The sequence below is a fragment of the Leptinotarsa decemlineata genome, unplaced genomic scaffold, assembly GCF_025532065.1.
Source record: "Leptinotarsa decemlineata unplaced genomic scaffold, Ldec_3_MD MMD2_tig00026336_RagTag_RagTag, whole genome shotgun sequence".
Lineage (NCBI taxonomy): Eukaryota > Metazoa > Arthropoda > Insecta > Coleoptera > Chrysomelidae > Leptinotarsa > Leptinotarsa decemlineata.
In genome coordinates this window covers 7,000,244-7,026,640 of record NW_027412692.1, presented here as the reverse complement: position 1 = coordinate 7,026,640, position 26,397 = coordinate 7,000,244, and the positions used below count along the sequence as shown (strand labels likewise).

Below are 26,397 nucleotides of genomic sequence, written 5' to 3'. Positions count from 1 at the left end.
ACCGAGTGGTCTGTCTAATGTATTATTAACATGGCAATTTTTACTTCAAATTATCTCAAAAACTAATCGTTACAAAAATTTTCTTTTAACACAGTTGTGAAGGTATTCGGAAGACCTTTAAAACAAGGTGCCACTTGACCTACTTTCCCTATCTAAATAAGGGTCGTCGGACGCACCCCTACGAGGGGGTGCGTACTACAAAAATTCTGATTAGTCTGAAAGGTGTCCCCCTTCAATTAGAAATCCACGTGTGCAAGCTTTTTTAAAAAATCTTACTTTTTATATTCAAAAACGGCTCTGTTGAGTTTTCGTTGTAAAATATTCGTATACGTAGAATTTCGAAAGAGAAATGAAAAATTGATTATATAACACAAAAAGTTACAAATCATGCAATGTAGCAGTACTGACACAAATGTTATTTATCGTATTATTAAAAGTGATTGTGAATACATGATAGCTAGGTGTTCAGAGAGTCGAAATGAATATCGCAGTGTTCACAGATTTTATTGAAGCTACTGCACATAAAATTCAAATGTGATCGTAGCATGACATTTGTTCGTGATGCTTCGCAATAGAATTTCAGATGGTGTCGACCTTCACTTCTGGGTACTAAGAAATTGATCTCGGGTAAAAGAACCGTACTGTCAATATTGTTGTTTAGTAATTTATACAGGAATTTTATACCAGGGATAACTCTCCTATTTTCCAAAGATGTTATGTCAAATCGTGTCAAGAAAATGTTATGATCGATGCCTCTCGTGGGGTATTGACCATCAACTTTTAGACATAAGTATTTTGAGAACGTCCTTTGTACGCTCTCAATTGATGTTTTTTGGTAGTCGTAAACCGGATTCCATAACAAAGAGCCATACTCTAACTTAGATCTGGCATACGCAAAATATAGTAATTTTAAGGTGGCAATACTTTCGAAGTTTTTGCCATTTCTGTAAATGAATCCAAGCATCCTATTTGCATCAGCAGTCATATTCCTGATATCTGTTGTGAATGTTAATTTACTGTCGTATGTTATACCAACATTTTTTATCTCATGTACGCGGTTGATTGTAGTATTGTTGATTGAATAATCATACATTAAAGTTCGCTTTTTTGTTGTAAATAATATTATTTTACATTTGGATACGTTCAGTTGTAGACGATTATTATCACACCAAAGTTTGATTACATCTTATTCATTTTGTACACCTTGGCAGTCAGTAATATCGTCGATTTTATAATATAGTTTCAGGTCCTCTGCAAATAGTAGGCTAGGAATATTCAAAGAGGTTGCCAAGTCATTAATAAAAATTGAAAATAGAAGAGGTCCAAGATTAGAACCTTGTGGTACCCCAGATGTAACTACATACTGAGCCGATTTGAAAGATTCGTATTCAAAGAATTGTTTTCTGTTAACTAGATATAATTCAATTAGAGTAGGCAGTAAGTTAGAGAGTACCAATTTTGTCAATTTGCTGAGAAGAACGTAATGGTCTATTTGATCGAAGGCTTATTGAAAGTATAAATAAACAACATCGACTTGTTTTTGCTTGTACAGGTACGTACAGAAATATTGATTCAAACATGCAAAATTTGTCATACATGATTTTTGTTGTATGAAAGCATGCAGAGTAGGAGAAATAACTTTTTGAATATGGGAGTACATAACATTCTGCACACATATCTCGAAGAGTTTAGAAAAGTTTCATAAAATTGAAATTGCCCTGTAGTTTCTGATATCGCTAGAGTCGCCTTTTTTTAATATCGGACAAAGATAGATATGCAGATTACGTGTGATGCACTTTCTTCTATTATTTTTATGAAATCTGTACTTATCTTTGAAATAACAAGCTTGTTAGAGCTGACACAAAAAACCGATTCAATGATGTGTTGATTGAATTAGCATAAAAATTGAAATATTAAAAAAATACTATTTTGGACTTTCCACTGTCTAAAACACATTCGTTCTGTTAACATAATTGACAATTGAGAGTATTTGACGATTATACAATAATAGAAATCATTAATATTATTTCAAAACTAAAAATGTTTCGATCCCAGCAAAAACAAAATTTATGAAAAATGTATTTTCTATAAGAGTTTGTGTTTATGTTAACTAAATGTTGACGAACAATTAAAGTATTATGCAAAAGAGCACCACCCTAGTGGGACATAAAATAACTCACATTCATCATGCCGTTAATTTGGACATTTTCCATGACACTGAATTGGAAGAACCGACAACTCCGAATGGCCTCCACCGTTACCAAATTTGTGGCCTTTTGATTACTTACTATGAGAATACCGATATACCGATAGCAGTTTTTTTGCGGCATCAACTGCTAGGTTATTAGCCGCTTACTTGCTATTTGTTCTTCAGATTTCATCTATTATATTTGCGGCTTTCAAAAATGCCATGAGGTTGCTCAACGTTCGTCTTTCATCACATAGAATTTCTTTCATTGCCCCAGTTATGTTATGTTGTCTCCTGGTTTCCTCATATTCTGGACCTTCTACAAGTATATGTTGGTTAGTACTGTTTGGCATGTCATGCATAGAGGTTGTGATTCTCCTAGGAACAAGTAGAGGTGTCTCATTTTTGTATGACCGATTCGTAGACGTGCGTGAGAAGAAGTTGTTCTCTTCTGGTCAATTTTAATGGTGAGATTCGCTTATTCACACTTGGTTTTGAACATTTCAGCATCATTTTCATTACAAAGAGTCTGCCAGTCAGATTCTTCTTTGGTTTCATCATAATTCTCCAGATCTTCTAGGTAGAGCGGTACATCTTCATGTTCATTGGAGTTAGCAACCATTCTAGCTGCCTTATCCACGTCCTTGTTGTTCTTTATGCCACAATGACTAGGCACCCACATGAATCTGACAGTTCTACCGTTTTCCTTCATAATATGAATTCTGGCAAGAATAATCCTTACAAGAGGTCAAGAGTAAATTTATTTTGAAACGATCTTATGGAACTCAACGAGTCGGCACAAATTAGGAAATTACTTTCATTTTGTACAAATTCAAAGGATAGTAAAGATTGGTATATAGCGTATAATTATGCTGATCATTGAGTGCATCGACTAGCTATGGAGATGTCCATCTACAAGGAATACACCCAATACTCGGTCTTTGATCCATCAGTATATATTTTGCAGTAGTTAGGAAATTTGCTGATGTTATTGTAGTAGTTTAGTTTGTGTTGTTGTGAGTTCAATTCTGACTTTTTCATTTCATTTCCCGAAACATTGCAATGCATATCAGCTAGTTTCCATGGAGGGAACTCCGGGAAAGCGAGCGTGAAAACTTTCGACTATCGTGTATCTGTTGGTCTGGTTTCCGTTGGATTTTGTAGGAATAAATCATGGATTTTGTCATTGAAAAAGATATCATAATTCGGGTGGTTAGGTTGACAGTTTATTTTCACAGCATAGTTTGCAAAGAGTCTTGTTCCTCGAAGTTGAAGAGGAACGATAGTAGTTATTCTAGAACATAACCAGTGTCATTAGAATTAGATTAATTAGATTCACGCTATAAATTATACACTCTTCGAAAATGTTTGGGATTGAACGGGGGGGGAGGAACAAAATCTTTACTACTCCACGAACGCTTGTGTTCAACAGTTTAAACATCTAATCAACTGAGTTATAAGAAATAATTTGGAAAATATAGCAGAATTTCAAAATTAAAAGATTACGAAATATGCATATAACTTAATGGGTTTTCGAATACATTCAAATACTTTAGAGTGAATTACCCTCACATGTTGAGTAAATGATGGAGTACTGGAAGAGAATGTGTCCGTCCCTCTGTGATTTTATAAAACATTGACACGTTTCCTGATACCGACTGTTTTATTTTCGTTTGCTACCCTGTAGGTAATATTCGTCTTACGTCATCTCGCGTAAATTTCTTGCTTGGTTTATTCTAGTATTGAAACGATGTAAAATCGCTCCTATAACTTTTTAATGTTGCGCAATGGCTCTGATTCAAATATTTTGTAGTTTGAAATTGTTTTTAAAATACTCTTTGATGTGCCATATTCACTTTCACTGGTGTAATGAATTATTTACTCAAGTTTTGAGTGAGATTCCCCAGATATGAATAAATAAATTAATCACATTAGTAAGCCAAATTGGCTTTTGGTTAGACTACCATCTTGCTTAAGTGTTTATTTCATCATCACTAATAATTTATGTTGATTTTTGGTAAAAAACTTCATCATTACTTCGATAATAATAATCATTGTAATACCAATATGACTTTGAGATTTTCTGTCTAATGTTCTGGACTGGCTTCTGTAAGGCTGATGTCTTTCAAAGTACTTATTTGATGCCCAATTTCAACTCGATTTGTAGTGCGCCATGATCATATTATATGTATTCCTCAAAGTAGATATATCAACACCATTTTCAGAAGAGAACAAGTATTATTCAAATTATGACAGTTGTGCAATAAACAGTATTCGTCTAGTGGAAAAATCCATCAAGGCGATAAAGTGATTCTAATATCGCTATGAATTTTCAGAAAAACTAAGAAATATACAAGGCGATATTTGCTCATTCAAGATTTTGTAAATGATGCCATCATAGAGAAAAATGAAGAAAGACCGATATTTTCATTTTCTCATGATTTTTAGTGATAAAACAAATTCGGAAAAAAGTGTTACAAATGTTACTGTTACAAATGTAGCAGTAAATATTTTCATAGGTAGGTAGGTCTGAAATGCGTAGGTCTTCTCAACCCTTCACTGAAACCCACAAGAATTTACTGTTGCTCATATCTATTCGACCAAATGAATCGAGCTTCCCAACGAAGCCGATTCATTTATTTGATGAGTGATATTTCAGGTCAGCTGAACCAAACTTTGAAAACCTGATCCAGTGGTAGGCACAAACTACGTGCTCTGCTACCAGGGCATGAATTTTCTAGTGAAAAACTATCCCCCACAAGATTTCAGATCATGGTCCATTTTCCTAGGTGTTTTCAAGAGTTGGAGAACTGAGAAGCTTCCGCTCTTGAGCCGATTCTTACCGAGAAGATAGTTGGAGTCGTTTGATCAACCCCTATCTTCTCTCAACTCAGCTCAAAAGCTGAAGAATGGAGAAGCTTTTGATACAATAATACAGAGAGGATAGTAGGGTTGTTCAATCGACATCCATCTCCTATGTAAACTCAGGGCATTTACAGGACCTGTTCAAGTAGAAACTATTTCTCCTCCCCATGCATATACTGCTTCCATTACTTGAGAATTTGGTCCAGGGCAGATTTATAAATTATCCTATCCCTGAGGAAGCGATAAATCTTTTTCTGACTGCACCACCCAGCCATCTGTGTTTGATTAAGAATTGGAGAACGGAGAAGCTCCTATTCTGGATTGAAAGTTACAGAGAAGAAAATTGAGGTAGTTTGATCAACCTTCATTTCATCTGTAACCTCAGCTCAGCTGGGAAACTGAGAAGCTTTTTCTCTTGATGCTTCGTTACAGAAAGGACAGTTGGAGTCGTTGGTTGACATCCATCTCCTCTGTAAACTCAGGTCATTGAAAGGACCTGTTCAGGTGGAAACTGTTTCTTCTCACGAAGCAGATTCTGCTGATGTTGCTCAAAAATTTGGTGCAAGGCGGATTCATAAAATATCCTACTTCTGAGGAGGCGATAAATTGTTTCCTGACTGCACCACCCAGCCATCTATGTTTGTTCAAGAATTGAAGAACGGTCCGATGTCACAGGGAAAACAATTGGGGTCATTTGATCAACCTTCAATTCTTCTGCAAACTCAGCTCAAAAGCTTGAAAACTGAAAAGCTCATTTGGGTGAGATATTTTCTCGCTTGATGCAGATTCTGCTATTCAAGAATGGGGTGCAAGTCGGTCGTTTTCTGGCTGCATCATCTAGCCTTTTAAGTACCTTGGAGATTTGGAGAAGTGAGGTGCTCCTGCTCTTGAACAAATGTTTCAAAAAGGACGGTTGGGGTTTTTTGACTAACCTTCATCTCCTCTACAAACTGAAGTCAAAGTATCTATTGAAAATACTTTTCAGGTCACACCAGAACAAAATTACGGTTTCTCTGGTGTTGGGAAAGTGATTCAATAGGATTCAATAGATTCATTTTACTCCATAGGTTCCAGAACGAACTATCAAGCTGAATTCATAGGCCGGAGAATTGAGTAATTTTTCTTATTCCTCTGTTACAGGAGAAACAGTTAGGGTTGTTCGTCGACTTTCATCTCCTCTGTAGATTCAGGGTCGGTATTTTGGTTACTTCATGGTCCGTAAGGAGTCCCATGAGTAGCTAGAAAAAAAAGGTCAGAACCTTGCATTACTGTGATAAAGTGTTGTACGACAAGAGGACGCCCGGTGTCTCGAAAGTCCCGTTTGTGTTACTGAGTAGAGTCAGAGTTGTACATTCTCTCGACACGGATACACACAACTTAGGATGAATGCCATTTTGGAGGACTCTTCACGGGTAACACCTCACCCAGCAGATGCATTCTAGAACCCCCGCTGCAGGGGGCCAACATCTACATATTTACTAACGGAAACATGCACTGAACCTTATGACTTTATACTATCACAACAAAACCGTTTACGAAAGCAGTCCCTAGCATCTTCACTGATGATGATTCAATATTATCGATACAATTGAAAATTTGATGTCATCAAGAAACGGGGCTTTGGGGGATAACGCTTTGGGGGATAGGGCTTTTGGGGATAGGGCCTGACCAGCGCAACCTTAGGTTAAAAAAAATATAATGACAATAGAAAGTGCAAATACAGAAGTAACAATATAAATAAGATGAACTTCATGAAAAAAACCTGTTTGAGAATATTCTTTCACACATTTTCACTCACCTATCGTTGTCAAAACTGTGGAAGAGAAGAAAACAGCCTTCAGTGTTGTCCATTTTTCCAGATCATCTTCAGGAAATCTCAGAATGCCCGCTTCGAAGGAATCTTGCAGCAACTTTTCATATTCGAGTAGTTCATTGGAAATTAGATAATCTAAATTTGACGTCTTGGTATTATTTGTTATGAAATTTATTAAATACTGTCTTTTGTGGAGTACTGTCGAGTTGAAGTGCCTGATTCTAGATATTTCTGCGGGGTACTCCAGACGGCGAAATATCTGGAAAAAAAGAAAGTTGAGTGTAACTGAAACTGCAGTGTAATCTGTCACTGGGTTATCTTCTTTATGTACCTCGGTTGCAGTCAAGCAAAATTGGTAAAATATAAATTTACAAACCTAAATCAATGTGATGTGATGACTTTGAAAAACGTTATCTTCTCATGTGATCTCCAAATGGAAAAAAGTTTAGAAACCCTTTGAAAGGATCATTGAGCTCTTCTCAGAAAGACGAATAGATGAAAATTAGACTTATAGATAACTCATTGAAGAATAAATGGGTGTGAAAGTGTCATTTCTGTGCAAGGATATGACTTCTTGAATCATAATTTCTCCGATTCAATGTCGTGAAGGAAATTGAATTGGTTTCAACATACAGAGTTGTTGGTAGATGTATACTGAGGCTACAGATAAAATATCCAACTCATAAAAGTAGTTTTACGACTAGTTCTTATGTTAATACAGACTATACATCGAATACTGATTGAAATTAGAAAGTGACATTGATAAAAAATTAATTGATGAATTTAGAAGTCAGGTTATACAACTCTTGTAAACTACTACGAAAAGAGGCACGTTTCACCAACCAAGTTGGCGTCATCAGGTGATATATTATATTCAGTATACTTCATTTCCTAACAACGTAAGCTTGCCTGGTGAAACGTGCGTCGAAAAAAGTGTTATAGTTCTAGTGTGTGGGAGAATTATTTGTATCACAATAATTCAATCAGTTGTTTCATTACGTCAATCAGTTGTTTCATTGCGCTGTACCCAACATGAATTCAATGCTGTAACATGAAAAGCAGATATTTTTTCTACCCGCTTGTTTTCGAAAAACAAAAAACATGCCAATGAAAAAGTTATACGACTGCGTTGAGGAATAATAACTTTTATATAGTTCAGATAAAAGTGAAAAAGCGTATTAGTGATGAAAGGAAACACTTCTTCGGATGTTCGAAAATAAATTTTCATAAACTAAACAGTTTATAAAACCTTCACTACTGCCAAACCATTACAAAGAACATCCTAACACACTTAAATCTAATGGAAATGTTTATTTTATTTTCGGTGTTTTTGTGTATTATGTTGAGTTCGATTGATGAAACAGTGATTTGTAGAAGTGATTGTCAGGGAACATTTTTATAGAATACATCAAATAGAATACCGATCAAAGTTCAGCTGGAATAACACATGTAATATAATAAAAAAAAAATTTCAACTACTCTAGTGAAAGTATCAATTGTATCTTTCTATGAATAGGGGTTATAATAATTTTTTTTTCTCATGAGTTTATGAGATATTTGTAAGAAGTGAACTCACTATAGCTACGATTTCGGATTTCAACAGATCAACAACAGGTACATAAATGTCTTTTTTGAAAATAACACCAATGAATATACTTTAAGTATCAGAAATGTAGATTATCATGTTAGTTTTGCATAAAGTTACTATGATTATTATGCGTATTATTAGAAGAATATGAACCAGCATTAACCAAAATTTTGCTGCTGATGAAGTAGCTCTCATTGTATTCATGTTCTATAATTTGTTCTACAAGATAAGGGGATTTCCTTCACATTGAAATAATGCTTGAGTTCAACCTATACCCAAAAACGAGAAAATAAATCTGCAAAAACATCATAGACCAATTGCCTAGCTATCAGTAATTTTGGAAATTTAGGGGAAAGCTGTTCATCAGAAACTTTGGCTAAAGATGACAAAAATTTGATACTAATAAGTTTTTGCACAATCACGTTACACAAATAGTAAAGTTCAGCCTATCACTTACTTGGAAAACTAATTCGAACTGGAAACGCCTCAGTAACTTCTATTTATTAATTCGTGGCATTGCCCATTTTTTCAAAATAATCAACAAATTCACACAAACTATAACTATCAGCTAGATGCAAAAAAAATAAAAAGGCAAAAACAAGCCAATCAATTAAAATCTTTTCATGGTATTTTCAAATGATTAAAAAGAAAAATTAAAAACGTTTCAAATCCACATTCCAAGTGTTTGCAAGGCTCAAAAGTCTACCTGTACACTCATTCTGGCCATAATAATAATAATAATTAATTAATAATTGTTTTTTATTATTTCCTTGTTAAAAAGTACATTGTTATACGTACAGTGACAAGGAAAACGTCTGAGGGTAGGGCACGTTACAGAGTATAATGTTTGTAGTAATCAATAATCTAAAAATATGATACATATAGGTATATACATATAATTATTTGTTTGGCTTAGATTATGTAAAAAAATAACTATAAATAAATTTTATCACATAGTTGTGATATTTTGTCATTAAAATATAAAAAACAGTTTAAAATTCGTCAAGTGTGTAGCAATTTTTTTCAATAAGTGCCTTTTTCAGTCTTGATTTGAAAATGTTAAGATTTGGTGATATTTTAATTGATTCTTCTAATTTATTAAACATTTTTGGTCCAAGATAAAGAAAACTTTTCTGATAAAGAGTTGTTCTATGAATATTGGGCATCAGATTGCCTCTAGAACGAGTTGGATAATTATGTTGCTGGAAAGGTGTATTATGCTTGTTTCTATAAACATATATACACAATTCATAAATATAGAGACCAGCAACAGTTAGTATCTTGAAATTTTTAAAAGCATTTCTACATGATTCTCTCCAACCAATACCGGCAATGATTCTTACTGCATATTTTTGCAAAATAAATATTCTTTCAGCAGCAGATCCGGTACCCCAATTCAAAATTCCATATCTCAAGTGGCAGTTTATGGTCGCATAGTATAAGCTCAGTAAAATCTCTTTACTACAAAAATTAGCCATGAATCTCAGAGCATAGCAGTTTTTTCTCAATTTAATACAGAGGGTCTCAATATGAGGAGTCCATGTGAGTTTGTAGTCCAAGGTGACGCCTAACATTTTTGTAGAAGTACAAGATTCAATTGGCAGATCCCCATTTTCATGGATAACAAAATGTTCGGGCCACTTACTAATTGTGAACTTCATCATCACAGTTTTAGATGTATTGAGTGTTAAGTGATTTTTTTCTGCCCATATGTTTACTTGTTTATGTACATCCTGGGTTCTTTCCTGTAGGGTCGTTACATCAATTTCCTTCACTATGAAATTTGTGTCATCTGCATACGCTACTGTGTGAATAGTTGACAATCCTTGAAAATATTTCATCAGGTCATTTGCATATATCAAAAATAGTATAGGTCCAAGGATTGATCCCTGTGGGACACCCTGCCTAATGGTTGCCAACTGACTGAGAGTGTTTCCAACACTGACACGTTGCCCTCTATTTTCCAGGTAGGATTTCATTAAATCTAGGGCAACTCCTCTTACACCATATCTTTCCAATTTCCCTAATAGCAGGTCATGATTAACGCAATCGAAAGCTCTGGAGAAGTCTATGAACAATCCGCAAATATGGAATTTACCATCAAGTGCATTAACCACATGCTCATTGAATTCATAAAGTGCTGTTTCTGTACTTTTGTTCTTTGTGAAACCATGTTGGTTTTCTGAAAAAAGGTTATTTGTTGTGAAGAAAGACATTAATTGATTTTTTAAATTTAGTTCAAAAATCTTGGAAATACTTGAGAGTAAGCTAATTCCCCTGTAGTTTTCATAGAGGTTTCTATCCCCTTTTTTATAAATTGGTGTTACTTTTGCTAGTTTTAGACTATACGGAAAAATTCCATTTTCAGTAGACAAGTTTATGATATACGTCAATGGGCTGCAAAGTTCATAAGAACATTTTTTCAATAAATTGTTTGATATCTCATCGTAACCACTTGCGTTTGAATGCTTTAAGCTCTTTATCAATTCTATAATTTCGGGTTCCGTTAGTGGACGCAAAAACATTGATTTTTCGCATATTGAGATATTGCTATTCATGTAATCGAAGTCTACATTTCGCCGCTGTATGAAATTTGAGAACTCATTATTGAAGTTGTTGGCCATGTCTATGTTTGATACTTCAATACCATCTTGTTGAATTTTTATTTCATTTACCACGTATTCTTTTTTTTGAATAGTATGTACCATATGCCACATTGATTTGACTTTGTTGCTGGAAATAGACATTTTGTCATTTACGCACTGCTTATAACTGGCTTTTAGTTTTTCCCTATACGTTTGGGTCACTCTCTTATATATCTCCGTATAATTATTATCAACTTTAGCACATTCTGTATAGAGGTTTACTTGGTGTTTCAGTTCGTGAAGTTCCGGAGTGAAAATGTCAAAATTATGCTTTTTTGTCTGCTTTCGGAAGCGTTTCACCGGAAAAATCAATTCAATATAATATTGCACATTATTATTTGTGCACATTGCACATTATTATTTGCTTTTTTTATATCTTCTACTTGGATTTCAATGATTTGAGCATAATGATCAGACAGCCTGAAGTCTTCAACTTTTATTTGGTAATCAGAATCATCTCTGATAATGAAATTATCTAAACACGTACTTGATTTAGCCGTTACTCTGGTTGGTTCTTTGACAGTATATATCATGTTGAAACATGTCAGCTGATCACTGAAGAGATTGAGTTCTCTGCTTTCAACTCCAAAATTTATGTTATAATCCCCGCCTAGTATTATGTTTTCATATTTGTCACCTAATAATGTCAGTAACCCGTATAAACAATTTAGTTGGTATGATGAAAGGGCACACTGAAGTTCAACAAGTCCCGCAGCATTAATGCTACCGTTAATTATTTTGTGAATTAGTGTAAGATCTGATTCTTATCTTCTATGAGCCAGAGTATTCAAGTTGAAAATGCCCAATATGATTTCATGGGGTGAATACTACAACTAGACAACTACAAATCAGCTCTTTCGGGGTAAGGTTGGGTTAGGTTAGGTCCAAAATGAGTGGGTCTATTCGAACCTCCTCCGCAACTCGCAAGGGTTTATTGTGGCCCACACCTATTCACACTCTACCAAATAAGCCCAGCTTCTTAACGAAGCCGATTCATTTGTATGGTGAGTGGTCTTTCAGGTCAGATAGTAAGAGTACGGCTCTGCAGAACTCTAAAAACCTGACTCGGTTCTTAGCAAGGCAGGCACAAAGTATATGCTCTGCTGTTTCATAATTTTCCAAACAGAGGCGACACACACTGTCTTCCGGCAGTCCGAGTCTCTGCATAATATGATGATTCTAATGAAAGTGACCTGTAAGAAGGCCTGTTAGATATCGTACTTCATCCCTACTGTAGTCCAACAACTGTTTGGTATCATGCTTCGAAGGGTGAGTTAACGCTTTGGAGTGAGTCAATCCTGGAAGATTCTGCCAGAAATCAATAAATCTTCTTGCTATCCAGGTGTTTAATCTTTGTTTGGCAAAGCCTAAGTGATGCAAATAACAGGTTCTGGTCCTATGAAGCTGATAGCAGCACCCTCCTCTGCAAAAGAATCAGCAGGCTCATTGACTTCCAGACTAGTATGGCCAGTATTCCAAACCAGAGATAATCTGTTAAGTCTTCCATGTTTCGGGGTAAACTCAATTTGATGTTTTTTCCCGATTTTGCTACAATATGAAGGCTTCATTAAATATCATTTCACTGCCATTTCTAAATTTCATTTATTTAGCACTAAAAATATCTTTGATATCGATTTAGTGCTAAATTCTTTTATAAAATACTAGTTGTTGTCCGCGACTTCGCCTGCGTAGAATTTGGTAGTTGTAATACTAATTAGTACTATGTTGCTGTATCGCTGCTGTTCCAATGTTTTGACGGAATCAGAATCAACGAACTTAGGCGTGCGCAGCGTTAAAGAACAGTGCTTTCAAAAAATTGTTCTACAGCGGCATCTACTGGCGAGTTACAGAAAAATTGATAGTCTAAAAACCTTCTCTATTAAAAATTACTTATACATGTCAAGTTTCATTACGATCGGTTGAGCGATGTAGAAGTTTATCACTTAGCAACCAACCAACCAACCAACAAACATCCATTTTTATATATTAGATGATATTTTATAAAAGAACGATGTTTTTGTTAGTTTCATATTAAGTTTAGGAAATCAGGCTTGTAAATAAATTGTTTATTTGCAATCAATTATTGTATTGACAATAATACACTGCAAAAATTGTTTCATTTACCAAAAAAAATAAAATAACAAAATTGATTAAAAACAACGAATTCATATGTTGAACAACTAGATATGTGAATTTGCCTAGTTATAAAATTGATTTCTTCTCTGATGATTATACCTTATCTAGTTTTGAAAATTCTAAGTATCACCTGTAAACTGTCAGCAACAGTTACCTAGTTGTACACTTAACCAAATGGAATAATTTTTCTTTACAGTTATCCATATTTTGCAAAATTTGTAGTTAATTCCTAGTTGTAGTACTCACGGCGGGTTGGCTGTCCTTATTCATCTTTCTGAACCACTGTACATGCTGTTTTTGACGAGTGCATTGGCTTGGGATGTGGAGGTTGAGCAAACTGGCCATCGGATGCCTGCTTCCACGTGGCCCCGCTGGATACGGAAATGACAGAATCACTTGTGGTTCTGTTATTCCTTAACTGAATGGCATCCCAATGGCTTAATCCTAAGGTGTGTGTATCCGTGCCGAGAGGATGAATGACACTGAACCTAGCAGCTGTCTCTATGGAACCTTCGAGATACCCGGCGCCCTCTCGCCTTTTGTGGGCAGAGAAAACTCAACAATTCTTTCTGAAGCTGAGTCTACAGAGGAGATGGATGTCGAGTTTACGACTTCAACTGACCTCCCTGTAAATTTAATTCAGGAGCGAGTCTACAGAGGAGATGGATGTCAAGCTTACTCTACGGAACCTTCGAGATACCCGGCGCCCTCTCGCCTTTTGTGGGCAGAGAAAACTCAACAATTCTTTCTGAAGCTGAGTCTACAGAGGAGATGGATGTCGAGTTACGACTCCAACTGACCTCCCGGTAAATTTAGATCAGGAGCGAGAGCTTCTCAACACTCCAACTTCTGATCCAATAACTGAACCTAAAAAATAAGGTTTGATGGTGCAGCCAGGAAACGACTGAGTCGTCTCCTCGAGAGCGGGGTACCTTATGAAACCGCCTAGCACCAAATTCTTGAGCAGCAAACGCAGAATCTGTCTCAGGTGGAGAAACAAACCCCCCATGAGCGGGTTAGCAAACGTTTGCGCTCAAGTGATGATTCACCAAAACCAGAGGCGAAAAAGCCCTGCACGGTTGAATTTAAGACATCGTCAGTTGTAGCTGACGTGCAAAAACCCATATATGGGAAGGTTGTCGCGGGTATCATGGTGGCAATCTTGCACCTTGACTATCCGACTACCTCATTAACGATGCAACAGCAGAGCTGCCTAACCCGCTGGGGACCGAATCAGGTTTTTAGAGTTCGGCAGAGCCGTACTCTTACCATCTGACCTGAAAGACCACTCACCATACAAAATGATTGGCTTCGTTAAGAAGCTGGGTTTATTTGGTCGAGTGCGAACCCTTGCGGGTTGTGGTGGACCTAACCTAACCTAACCTAATAACTTACCCCACGATTTGATAGTTATATTCATCAATATCATCGTTTTTTGCCCTATATTCACTGAAATCAACCTTGAACAGATCATCCCTGCTAAACGTCATGGGGACAAGCTACAGAACGGAACCGGGTATTCATGATCCAGAAACGCATTATTCGATTAATATATAGCCTGGAATACCGTGAATCGTGTAGACCAACTTTTAAATCTCAAAAAATTCTTACCGTAACAGGTATATATTTATTCAAATTATTGATAGACACACATAGGAATATCATCAACCTACAAAAAAATTCAGATCTTCATCAATACTCTACGAGAAAACAGGAGAATATACATATCAGAAGCTTCAAGTACCTCTCGTATAAAAAATCACCAGAGTGGGCAGGAAGTTACTTTTATAACCTGCTGCCGAAGGAAATAAAAAATACCACCGTTAACAGATTCAAAAAGCTTGTAAAAACTCTACTGGCTGACAATCCGCTTTATAATATTCAAGAATTCGTAGATCTTCTAAATGTTAATAAATAGTAATTTTGCATTCAAATCTGGGTGAGAATACTTGTTTATTGTACTGTTTCTTTAACATTTTTATATGATTAATTCTACCTTTTTTTTATATTTTTTTTTCAATATAATGTTAGATTTTAAAGATTGTATCCGGTTGTATCCGATGATTGTAACTAACGAACCTACACTTATGTGGCTAATGAGGTAATAAAGTTATCTATCTATCTATATATCATATCCCAGTTTGTATGCAGAGTACATATTTCGAACACTTTCAAGCATATCAATATCCAAATATCCACATTATATAAAGGACACCAGATTATGGAGTTGTATTCGATCATTGAGCAATATATGAATTTGAAACTGCAGTAACGTTAGTTACAAATACGAGTGGTATGAACATCCATCAATTCATTCCATACATTGGTTTTCGAAATTGGCATGAAATACCCTACACCGACGAATAAAATCAGATCCCAATCTTCAGTAGAGCACAAAAGTATTGATGTTTTTAAATCAATTTTCTAAGCTTTGTAACGAAACGCCAGCACCATTAACAAAATTTGTGGCGCCACGTAATGTGGAACTCTGAAATTAATTGAACTTCGCGATTGTTCTCGTTTATCCAGGTCAGTGAAAAATAAAAAATACGAGATCTGAATTTTTATTTTTCATGAAAATAAGTAATATTTTACCACCGATGAAGCTACGGTGTTAGCAAAACTAGTCTAGATTTGAAAAATGTTTGTGAAAATTATTTAATATCATCATGGATAGTGTTATTAATTTTCATCAAGTAACGGGCCAGTCCATTCATAATTTGAATTTTTTCATCAATGTTCAGATTTACGCAGTTGGTAAAAAATTTTGGTTCAAAATATCCATTTTACGTAGTTTATGGGTCAGAGATTTTTTAGAGTTATAACACTTATTTGTCCAACCAAATATTTCAAATATGTAATTACTTTTCGACGGTTTCTTATTTTTAATTACTTTTTTTAAAAATTAGGAACAAAATTCAGTTTCGTTTATGACTATAGAAAAAATATATTTATAATTTAGTAACTCGAGATGAATTTTTGATGTTTTCAGCTAAGTTTTCCAAAAAAAGTTGTCAATAATAAAAACACTTCGAGAGAAATAATGACGAAATTATTTTTTCATTGAAATTTTTTTTCTGTCGCAAAAATAATTCAACTCACATAAAAATTCATGATAGTGTGACTTTCATTATGTTAAATAGCGATGAATTTCTTCAAAACTCAAAAACAAGTATTTGTCGAGATATTTTAGCTTGGAAAACGAGTCCCGAAGTGGTCGACCTACAGTGAACCAGAAAGGTTGAGAAACTGTCCTGTCCTGTTCAGGACAGTAGTTGGAGAATCTGCCAAAGTGTAATAACAGACAAACTAAAAATTTCACCCCAAAAATTTAATACGTAGATAGTACAAGTCATGAATAAATTTTGCCTACAAATTGAATATGCTTCACTTAGCTTCCTTTGGGTAGAAGTTTCGAAAAATAATCCATATTTCTTCTTTTCATTGATCCACTTTTAGGTTACAGTTTTTTGAACCTTTCTTTTTTAAGTATATAGTTCATTGCTGATCAACAATCCACTCTAAGGTTTTAAAAACTGTGTTATTGTAGTAAGGTGTCCGACTATTTATTTCTAATTTTTGTTGAAAAGTAACTCTCGACATTGCGGATAGTGGAAATAGTGGACAGTTTTTCATTTTGAAAATCAACGGTTGGGCCAATGACATAAAAGACTGAACAAATAAATTACACCCAACTTCAAATTTATCATTTGATACTAGTAATGCACTGTTTGGAACCTTTGGTATAGTAATTAATATTACTGGAGATGAAAATCTTCCTCTTGAAGATGATCACTTGGTGATCGAAACATGTGTCGAGATGTTGAAAATAACTGTTTGGTGTTGGGAAAAAACTACAGTGATATTCATATCATTTGATCCGCAGATGAAAAATGATACCAAGTATGTACCAACATGAAATATTCGCACTTCAAAAAATGCCTAATCATCTGCTAATCGAACGTAATATATTTTGTGAACTCTAACTTCAATGTGAGTTATAACGTTATAGCCTGCTATAAAAGCCTCCCCGTGTTCCTGCTACATGAGTAACTATAGTATTTGCCTACCTAATAACATGGTGACATGATTTATTTCGTGACCGAGATCACAGGGGCGTTCAGTTTAATTGAAAAATTGTTCGTTCGCATGTGAAATCAGCGAAAGTTATTCGATATCTTTTGAAAGCAAATCATTCGCATACAGGACGGATATTTTCCATATGCATACAACCACGGACAAGGTTACTTCCTGAAGAATCGGAAGTTGGAGAATAATTTTAATTTCGCCGTTAACCGCTAATTATTGATCACTACATGGCTCTGCTTACGTCAGAAAACATATAAGAAGTCTGAAGAATTTCTTATCAATTAATCTGAGAAATTTGTTTTTCCCGTGAATGAAAATGGGATCATAATGGAGAGACAAATACAGGGCAGGCCTTGAGAGTTCAGAGAAATGATGAAAGAAAGTAACTACAAAAATATAAAAAGCATGTATAGAATAGAATAGAATAGAATATTTATTTACCAATATTTGATACAATAGTGTATATTTGGCACGTCACTTAAATATCACACACAAATAAATATCACAAATGTCACAAATAAATGTAGAGTCATGTAACAAGATGAATAAAAACTGAATCATCACATTTTCACACATGAACATATTTACAAATATGATTGTATAATATAACTTATACTTGTCAATTTCACAAAAAAACAGGTGTATATGAGACAAAACAAAATATTTGTCAGGTGTATATGGGATAAAACAAAATACTTACACTACACAAAAAGTTTACACAATGAGGAAATAATTTAGATTCCTCATTCCTCCTATTTTCCCTTTGACAGGTCATTTATTTCTATTTAATAAACTCATCTATACTATAAAAAGCATTCAGCATCAAATATTTTTTTATTTCATTTTTAAATGAAGATAACGTCATTTCTTTCATAGGCTGAGGAACACAGTTATACAAAATAATACAGTTATAGTATAGAGAGTTTTTGAATGCAGCTGTTTTATGCCCAGGTATCGACAATAATTTTTTATGTCGTGTATCGTACATGTGCCTTTCCGCAGAGGTATTGAAAGAAAGTATATTAGTTTTCGCGTACACCAGACATTTATAGATGTAAATGCTAGGTACCGTAATAATATTATTATTTATAAAAGTTTCTTTACAGCTATCTAAGCGATTTATATTGAAAATCAGTCTCAGTAATCTTTTCTGAGCAACAAAGACGCGCTGTAAATGACTCGATCGTCCCCAGGTTAATATATTCAATGAAATATGTGAATAAGCTAATGCATAGTACACACTTACAAGACCCTGTTTGGCAATTGTGTCTTTAAGCTGTAAAATGGCAAAATAAGCTTCATTAAGCAGCTTGCAGACGTGGTCAATGTGTGGTTCCCATGTTAACTTGCTGTCTATAAAGGTGCCAAGGAACTTAGTTGTTTCAGATAGAGCAAAATTACAGCCAGGTGTTAATGGCCTCCTAAGGTTAAAGTTCATGAAAACCGTTTTCCCATGGTTTAAAATAAGTTTATTTCTTTGTCACCACGCATACACTTCGTCAAGCGTTACCTGAGTTTTGTGGTAAAGTTCCTCCTCAGTAACACCCGACACAGTAACAGTGGTATCGTCAGCATACAAAGTGGTGGCACCATATTGAATATGATTTGGTAAATCATCAACATAAATTAAAAAGAGTAGTGGGCCTAAAATAGAGCCTTGTGGAACACCGAGAGTTACGTCTTGCATGTCTGATTGGCATTCATTACATTTTACAATTAGTTTTCTATTTTCCATGTAGGAATTGATATAGCTTAGGAGACATCCTCTTATTCCGATATTATATAATACAGTATGTTCCTGTCCACTGAATCAAAAGCTTTCGATAGGTCAAAAAATAGAGTTAAAACATATTTGCCATCATCTAGCTCTTTATATACATTTTTGAAAAAATGTGCGGATGCTGTCTCTATTGATTTTGATGGCCTAAATCCATGTTGACAATCTGTAAAAATTTTGTTTCCTTCAATATATGCTAAAATGCGGCAGTAGAGAATTTTTTCTATAATTTTTGAAAATGCACTTAGCAAGGATATTTGTCTATAATTTTCTACTTCACCCATGCAGCCTTTTTTGAAAATAGGGATTATACAAGCTATTTTGAGAAGATCAGGAAACTCTCCGCTAAGAAATGACTGATTTATGAGGTGCAGCAGTGGGTCTATGATGTTATTGCAAATATTTTTTATGATGTGAGTAGTGAAACCGTCTAAACCAGCCGACTTTTTATTTTAAAGATTGCTTATAACAGTTGCTAATTCATTTTTACTCAATGGATAAAAAAATATGGAATTTATCCTATGTTCAGACAAAGTACAGGGCAAAGATAAGTTATATCCGAAATTTTCGGCGATATGATCAGGTACAACGCTAGAAAAATAGGAAGCAAAGCAATTTGACACTTCTTTCCCATCAGCAGTTAAATTGTTTTGAATATTCAGAGTAATATTTTTAAAACCAGTTTTTGACCTTTCAAGCTTCTTATTAACTAGAGCCCATGTCTCTTTGGATTTATTTTCAGCATTTATTATTTTATTATTGTAATAATTCAATTTGGCAGATTTTATGTTCTTTCTATATATTTTTTTCCTTTCCATGTAAAGAAATTTATTTTCAGGACAGTTTTTTATTTCATTGTATATTTTACGAATCTCTTTACCTTCTACGATTAATGCGTTTGACAGCCAACCTTTGTCATTTTTGTAAGACTGTGGTTTTTTTTAGTTAATATTAACGGACATGCAACATAAAGGTTCCATTCATATATACAGTGGAAGAAACAAACCCTTTCGGAGTAAATAAGTACCGTCACATTGACATTAAATGAAATAAACAGGGACAACCACTGAAGTGAAAATAAAAGTGAAATGTCTAATTCTCATGTACAAACTACTGAAAATTGAATAGTCATGATAAATAATGAATAATCCAAAAAATAAAAATATGATTTCAATCCACATACATTCCACTCCCATTTTGAAGGTAACTGAATCCTTTGCGCATACTCTCAACCTAGTCACTTACATTCTTCCTAATGGGTGAGATTCCATCATTAGGTTTCAAATGGTGAAGCTGTACCTCATTTTAAGTTCTCCACTTGCAGTCCCCGCTATATTGTTAAATCAGATATTTTTACGAAGTCAAAAGGTACTACTACTATGAATACAATAAATAAAATCAGTATAGAATAGTTTTTTATATTCAAAAGTTATCAAAACGTACTTATAGCTACTGTGAAATATTAGCATATAATTTTTCGTTCAATAATGTCAAACCTAGAACTATAAACTGCTCTTAATCTTACTATGTTGATGTTTTTTACAGTCTTTCTGCTCACTATCTTAGTATTTTCTATCTACTTCATCATCAGTGTGACTTCGTTTTCATTCTCTCGTGACCTCATCAAATTGCTGAGGAAGAAGAGTTTTCAACATTTTCACATTGGTCTTTATGTAAGAGCTTCAAAAACAGATTTAGCACATCGCATGTTAAGTTTTCTTATTTTGCATTAACTGTGATATTCCCACATTTAGTTCTATATCTCTTTGTTTTATATTGCCATTATTTTTTGAAATTGATAATATCAGTAAAAAGAGTATTCATAATGATAATAATGAAAATAAATAGATTGTTTACATATAGTCTGTGGGCATACTTGAAAACTGGCTATAAATCAAATAATCTGAAAACAACTACTCCACTGGCTAATACCACGAAAGGCATTGGATTATATTCGACAGGTCGACGGTTTCGGGCTGTTTGTCCCCTGGTCATTGCAAGGTATAAGGAAGGAGCGAATTGTTCCTTGAGATGATTTGATTTATAACCAGTCTTCAAGTATGCCCACTGACTATATGTGAAAAGTTTCCTTTCCTTATACGAGGAATGGGGCAAATTTCGGATATGCGGTTGGTTGCCTAGTTCACAGGCAGATGGGGTGATGACAAACCTGTTGTTTGTTGTCTGTTTCAGCCTAGTTCGAGGAATGATACTCTGAAAGAATTCGATTTACAATTTTCGGAAATCATCGACATTATTTTGATGATAGACACTACCTTGCACTGAAGAGTGGCAAGTGTGTTCCAATGATTGAAAATATATTGCGGCAGTTGTATCGCCAACAGCATATGCAAGAATAACTTCAGTGAAGAATCCTGCACTGACACCGGTCGTATATAATCCAACGCCCTTCGTGGTATTAGCCAGGGGAGTAGTTGTTTTCTGATAGGTGTCAGTCCAATAATTCACCGTATAGGAAAATAGAAACTGGCCTGAACGAATTGTTCCTTCAGATGATTTAATAAATAGATTTTATTGACAAAGAAAATTATGAACAAAAAATACAATGAAAATGTAGAGCACAAAAAGCTTCATAGTTATGTGTAAAATCGAAACACTGCATGCACACTTACTGCTTCAGGTGAAATGTCAAAATGGCGGAATTTGCAAGCCTTCATAAGGAATATAGCAGTGTTTGCAAGATAAAAGTAACAAAGTGACTTTGGCAACTTGAAATCAATCAGTTTTGAGTGCTTGATAGGTTCCCGCCATTTCTTGAATAGTTTCAAAATTTGAACCTCATGAGTTTTGCAGATGGACTTCTCATTTGAGAGTTTATAATGAATAGAGAAATGAAAATTTCTTGTTTTTTACCACTTTTAATTGTAACTAACGTTACTGCAGTTTCGTCCTATATGGACATTCTCAAACTAATACAATAAACTAAAACAGTAACGTTAGTTACAATTAAAAGTGGTAAAAAACATAGAACTTTTCATTTCCCTTTTCATTATGATCTCCTACCACGTAGTAACTAACGGCTACATTCATCAATTTATTGAAAGTTTATGAGTTTATCGATTTCCATTTTTAACACTTGAGATGGTAAATATTGAGGAAGAAAAATATAAAGAAAAATCTGCGTTTTCACTTTCAGGAATAATTTTTCACCGTGTGCATTTTTATCATATCATTTATATCATTTTATATTTCTACTAGTACTTGAAACTCGATATTTGTAGCAGAAAGTAATGAATAATTTTCGTTTATCCACATTTACTACCTCACAGCTTTTTGACTGTATTTCAATTGTTATTTTGAAAACGGTAGGTCTGCTAATATTACAGCAACATTATTTCAATGGCCAAAATTTGGATGTTGCATGTGATGGACATTGGTCGATACTTTGTGGAAATATATGATATCATATTGTAACATTTTATTGTGTGAGACTTGTGAACTGTGTTTATTTTTCCCTCGCAGAAAAAATATCGCATTGAGCCTAGTGCTTTGACTAAAATGAAGTTAGGGTTTGATGTAAAATCCAATGATATATGATACATAGTTTTATTATTTGATGATTTGGTTTTTTTTAAGTTGATTTCGAATTCATGTGTTTTCCGAACGATTCGCCTACTCAAAATATTTGACACTCATTTGAAGAAAATTTGTTACACTTCAACTCATAAATTTCGATATATGTACCTTATTTTCTACTCAATTAATAAATTGATTAAATAATGTACATGGAAATTTGGGTGCTATTAAAAATATATTTTCGTCTTCCTGACATTTAAATGACTAGGGTTTGGATAGTTGAATGGCAGAGGTCATTGATTTTTAACAAGATCGAAGAACATTTCAGAATGTTCAAAGTAATAATGGTATTTCTCAACGAAACTGATTTTGAATGAATAACAGTAGATGTTCATTAGTTCGGACTTCCATTGTCTAATATGATATAATATGATTTGAAATCTCTGAAATAACAAATAAAAATCAAAATTAAAAAGGGTAGCTGAAAATAACAATTATACTACGCAAAAAAACATGAAATGGAATTACACTAAAATAAAAATTGAGCAAAAAATTTAAAATTGAAAAGTTCATATATATATATATATATATATATATATATAGACGCGTGTTTCGGGCTTTTGGTCCATCATCAATATGGTGCAGTCAAGTGTAAGGATGGGCAACACTTGGTTACCAAAAGAAAGAAATACAAATGTAGGGAACCACCAGCTCCTGCGGTGGCTGAAAAGGCAATGAAGCAAGTATTCCGAAACTTGTAAGTGAAATTTTACCTATTCCATTAACTATATTCTGTAGCAATCCTTTCAATGATTTCTGATTCAATTCCACAAGGAATGTTTGGAGTACAAACTGAATAGTGAAAAGTGTTTTTGTATAATTTAATGTTCCTTTAAAAGAAGATTTTTCCAGAGTATTGTTTCTTTCGTATAATTAAATGTTTATATTAATGTAGTTGATTAGAGAATGCTTCTTCTTTCAGTTTGTTTCTGAAAGTTAATTCTCTGCACGTTCTACACATCTTTCTGAAAAGTTTATTGTGAAATGATTTGCTATCTTTGGGAAATTCCCACATTTTTTCGTATAAAGATGGAAAAGTAGAATGCCAAAACATTTGGTTCCCAAAAATCAACCTCTCCCAAAAAGACACCCCTTTCAATTCATATAATTTCCATACCGTTTTTTAATTTTTTTTTGTATCGTAATCCAAAATTTAAGGGTTAGAGAAGTAGATTTTTTAAGTCACCAACATCACACCACCTAATTGGACAAAGATTTTCTGTAACTCAAAACCCAATATTGAAATTGGCAATCGTTCTAGAAAATAAAAAACCTTTTCGAATATTTTGAAAATCCCACTCACCAGGCCTCCTATCAGTGTATAACACATGAGCGCCACCAGAAGTCCAATGTGTTGAAAAACAGTTTTCACTCTGAGTTTCTTCCACCAGTTCTTAACTCGCGATTTAAAGTCCATCGTGGAACTGATGTACACTCTAGTACGCGTTTGCACCAAATTCTCCATAATTTACCGGAGTGTGTTAAATATAGAAACACTTAAAATTAAACAAAACTTTGGAAACAAATTCCGCTGGGAATTCTTACGGATTCAGTTCCTTTTCCACATTGTTCAATAACAATTATCATTTATAGTCTCTATTTTTTTTAAATTAAAAATCCACCCTCACCAAGGAAAACATGAACAATTTAAGGGTTTCTCTTCACCAACATTGGAGAAGTGATGAAATCAATTTTTGGAAACTCGTCTGGAATATCATTAATAAGATTAATGTGATATATTTTTCACATTAGAAAAAACCTAAAATGTTGAAATCAAACTAGACATTCTATAACAATGACTACTCGACTGTGAGGATTTTAATATTAGTTGAAATGACACCCTGCACATGGGGTGAGACAAACATACTTTTTTAGTGTATAGGTCTTTATATGTTCAAACTCACACACCAATCGATATTTTCTTCAAATCGATATAACAGCAGGACCAATAACTCATGTCATGTTCCTCACAGGAAAAAAACAATAGGACAAAGAAGTCTAACTTATCTGGGACCAGTTAATGAGAATTCATTACCACAAAATATTTCAACTGCGGTATCTTTCAAAAAGTTCAAACTTTCGTTGGCAAACAGAACTACTGTGAAAAATGTGATCAATACAAAAATAATTGTGAAGTGCATATAATAACAGTGTAAATAAATATAATAAAAGTTATTTTTTATACATTTGACTTACTTTTTATAATTTTTACTTGCCACTATACTATTCATTTTCACCTTTTAAATAAAATGTGTCCTATTTTAACAAAAGAATTATTATAACTGTATTAATCAATGACTGTATATAGGGTGTAACTGAATAAATGTAAAACATTTAAGGAGGTGATTCATCATCGAAAAAAAGATTGGATCTTTCATATAAAGAAACTTCATTGGAGCATCTCTTAAAGGGGGTACATGAAATTTTAATAACAATTTTTTTACAAGCACTGAAAAAGTTACAATATTAAAATTAACCTGAGGTTTTGTACTACCAAAAAGACACTAAGCCAGTAATTTATTTAGTTTACCCCATGGTTGTAAGAGGTGGAAAACACAACCGCTAAAATGTATTTCCAATGTAACGTTTTGTCTTATTATTTGTTTACCATTTAAAAATTTATTTTCGATAGCCTCTTTCATTCTAAAGAAAAAATGTCTCTTGGGTTTTTTGCCCAAAATAAACCAGTTCGCAGCAAAAAATTATTTTACGAACAACTGCAGAGATGCGAACTGGATTTATTGTTATTTTGTAGTTAGTACCTGCATTAAACGATTAAAAGGTAATAAACAAAACTAATTTTTTAATAACAAAACACACAACATGTAGAAATCATAGTAAATGTTCAATATGTCCACCTTCATTACATTACGCTGCGTCTAATTGTCGGCGCATTGAGCCACGTATTCGCTCAAATATTCCTGGAGTCTCTCTGATTACTCTGCACGCATCGATGATGCGGTTTCTTAAGTCATCTACATCGCGAACAGGAGTACGATAAACCAAATGCTGTGAATGGCCCCAAATAGAGAAATCGAGAGGATTGATATCCGAGGATCGAGCGGGCCAGTTCTGTGGTCCTCCTCGACCTATCCACTGATTTGCATTTGTTTCAGTTGAATGCTGACGTGCTACTTGACTAAAATGGCCGGAAGCCCCATCATGCATAAAAACTGCTTTCCCTTCCAGTTTGTGTCTGAAAGTTACTTCTTTGCATGATCTACACATCCATGTATAGATTTACTTATTTTAAAATTGATTACTTCCTTCCTTTCTTTGGAAGATTCCCACATTTTTTGTAACGAGATGGAGTAGTAGAAAGCCAAAAACTTTCTTTCACAGATATAGCATAGTGCCGTGAATAAAATATTACTGAGTCATTATACATTTGTAGATTAGCAAATCATCAGACATAACTAGAAGATTATAATATATTTTTGAAGAAAGCTGGGGAGTAATTTTCAGAGAAGTTAACCAACCTTGTATGACTCGGAATGAATGGAGACATCAAAATGTCTTCTGAGAAGAAAGTAGCTATATCACACTTTTTTTCAAAAGCACTAGATATTCACGAAACTTTGAAAATTACCAACTAGCGACCCGCTCCGGTTCCGTACGGGTGCAATGCTGATACTTAATATAAATTCAGCTACCGGAAATTCAAGGGCATGGAAAAACAGTGATGAAAAAATACTTTTC

The 26,397-nt window shown here is 34.1% G+C and overlaps 1 protein-coding gene across 1 annotated transcript in view; it reads right to left on the bottom strand.

Moving 5' to 3' along the window:
* LOC111503038 (TWiK family of potassium channels protein 7) overlaps window positions 1-24,199 on the bottom strand; it is a 100,578-nt gene extending 76,379 nt beyond the window's left edge. The window contains exons 1-2 of the mRNA XM_023157241.2: window positions 24,002-24,199; window positions 6,852-7,125 (exon numbers count right to left, since the gene is read on the bottom strand). Coding sequence (XP_023013009.1) covers window positions 6,852-7,125; window positions 24,002-24,163 — 436 coding nt within the window. The 5' untranslated portion in view covers window positions 24,164-24,199. The remainder of the gene's footprint in view (window positions 1-6,851; window positions 7,126-24,001) is intronic.
* Between the last annotated feature and the right edge of the window lie 2,198 nt (window positions 24,200-26,397).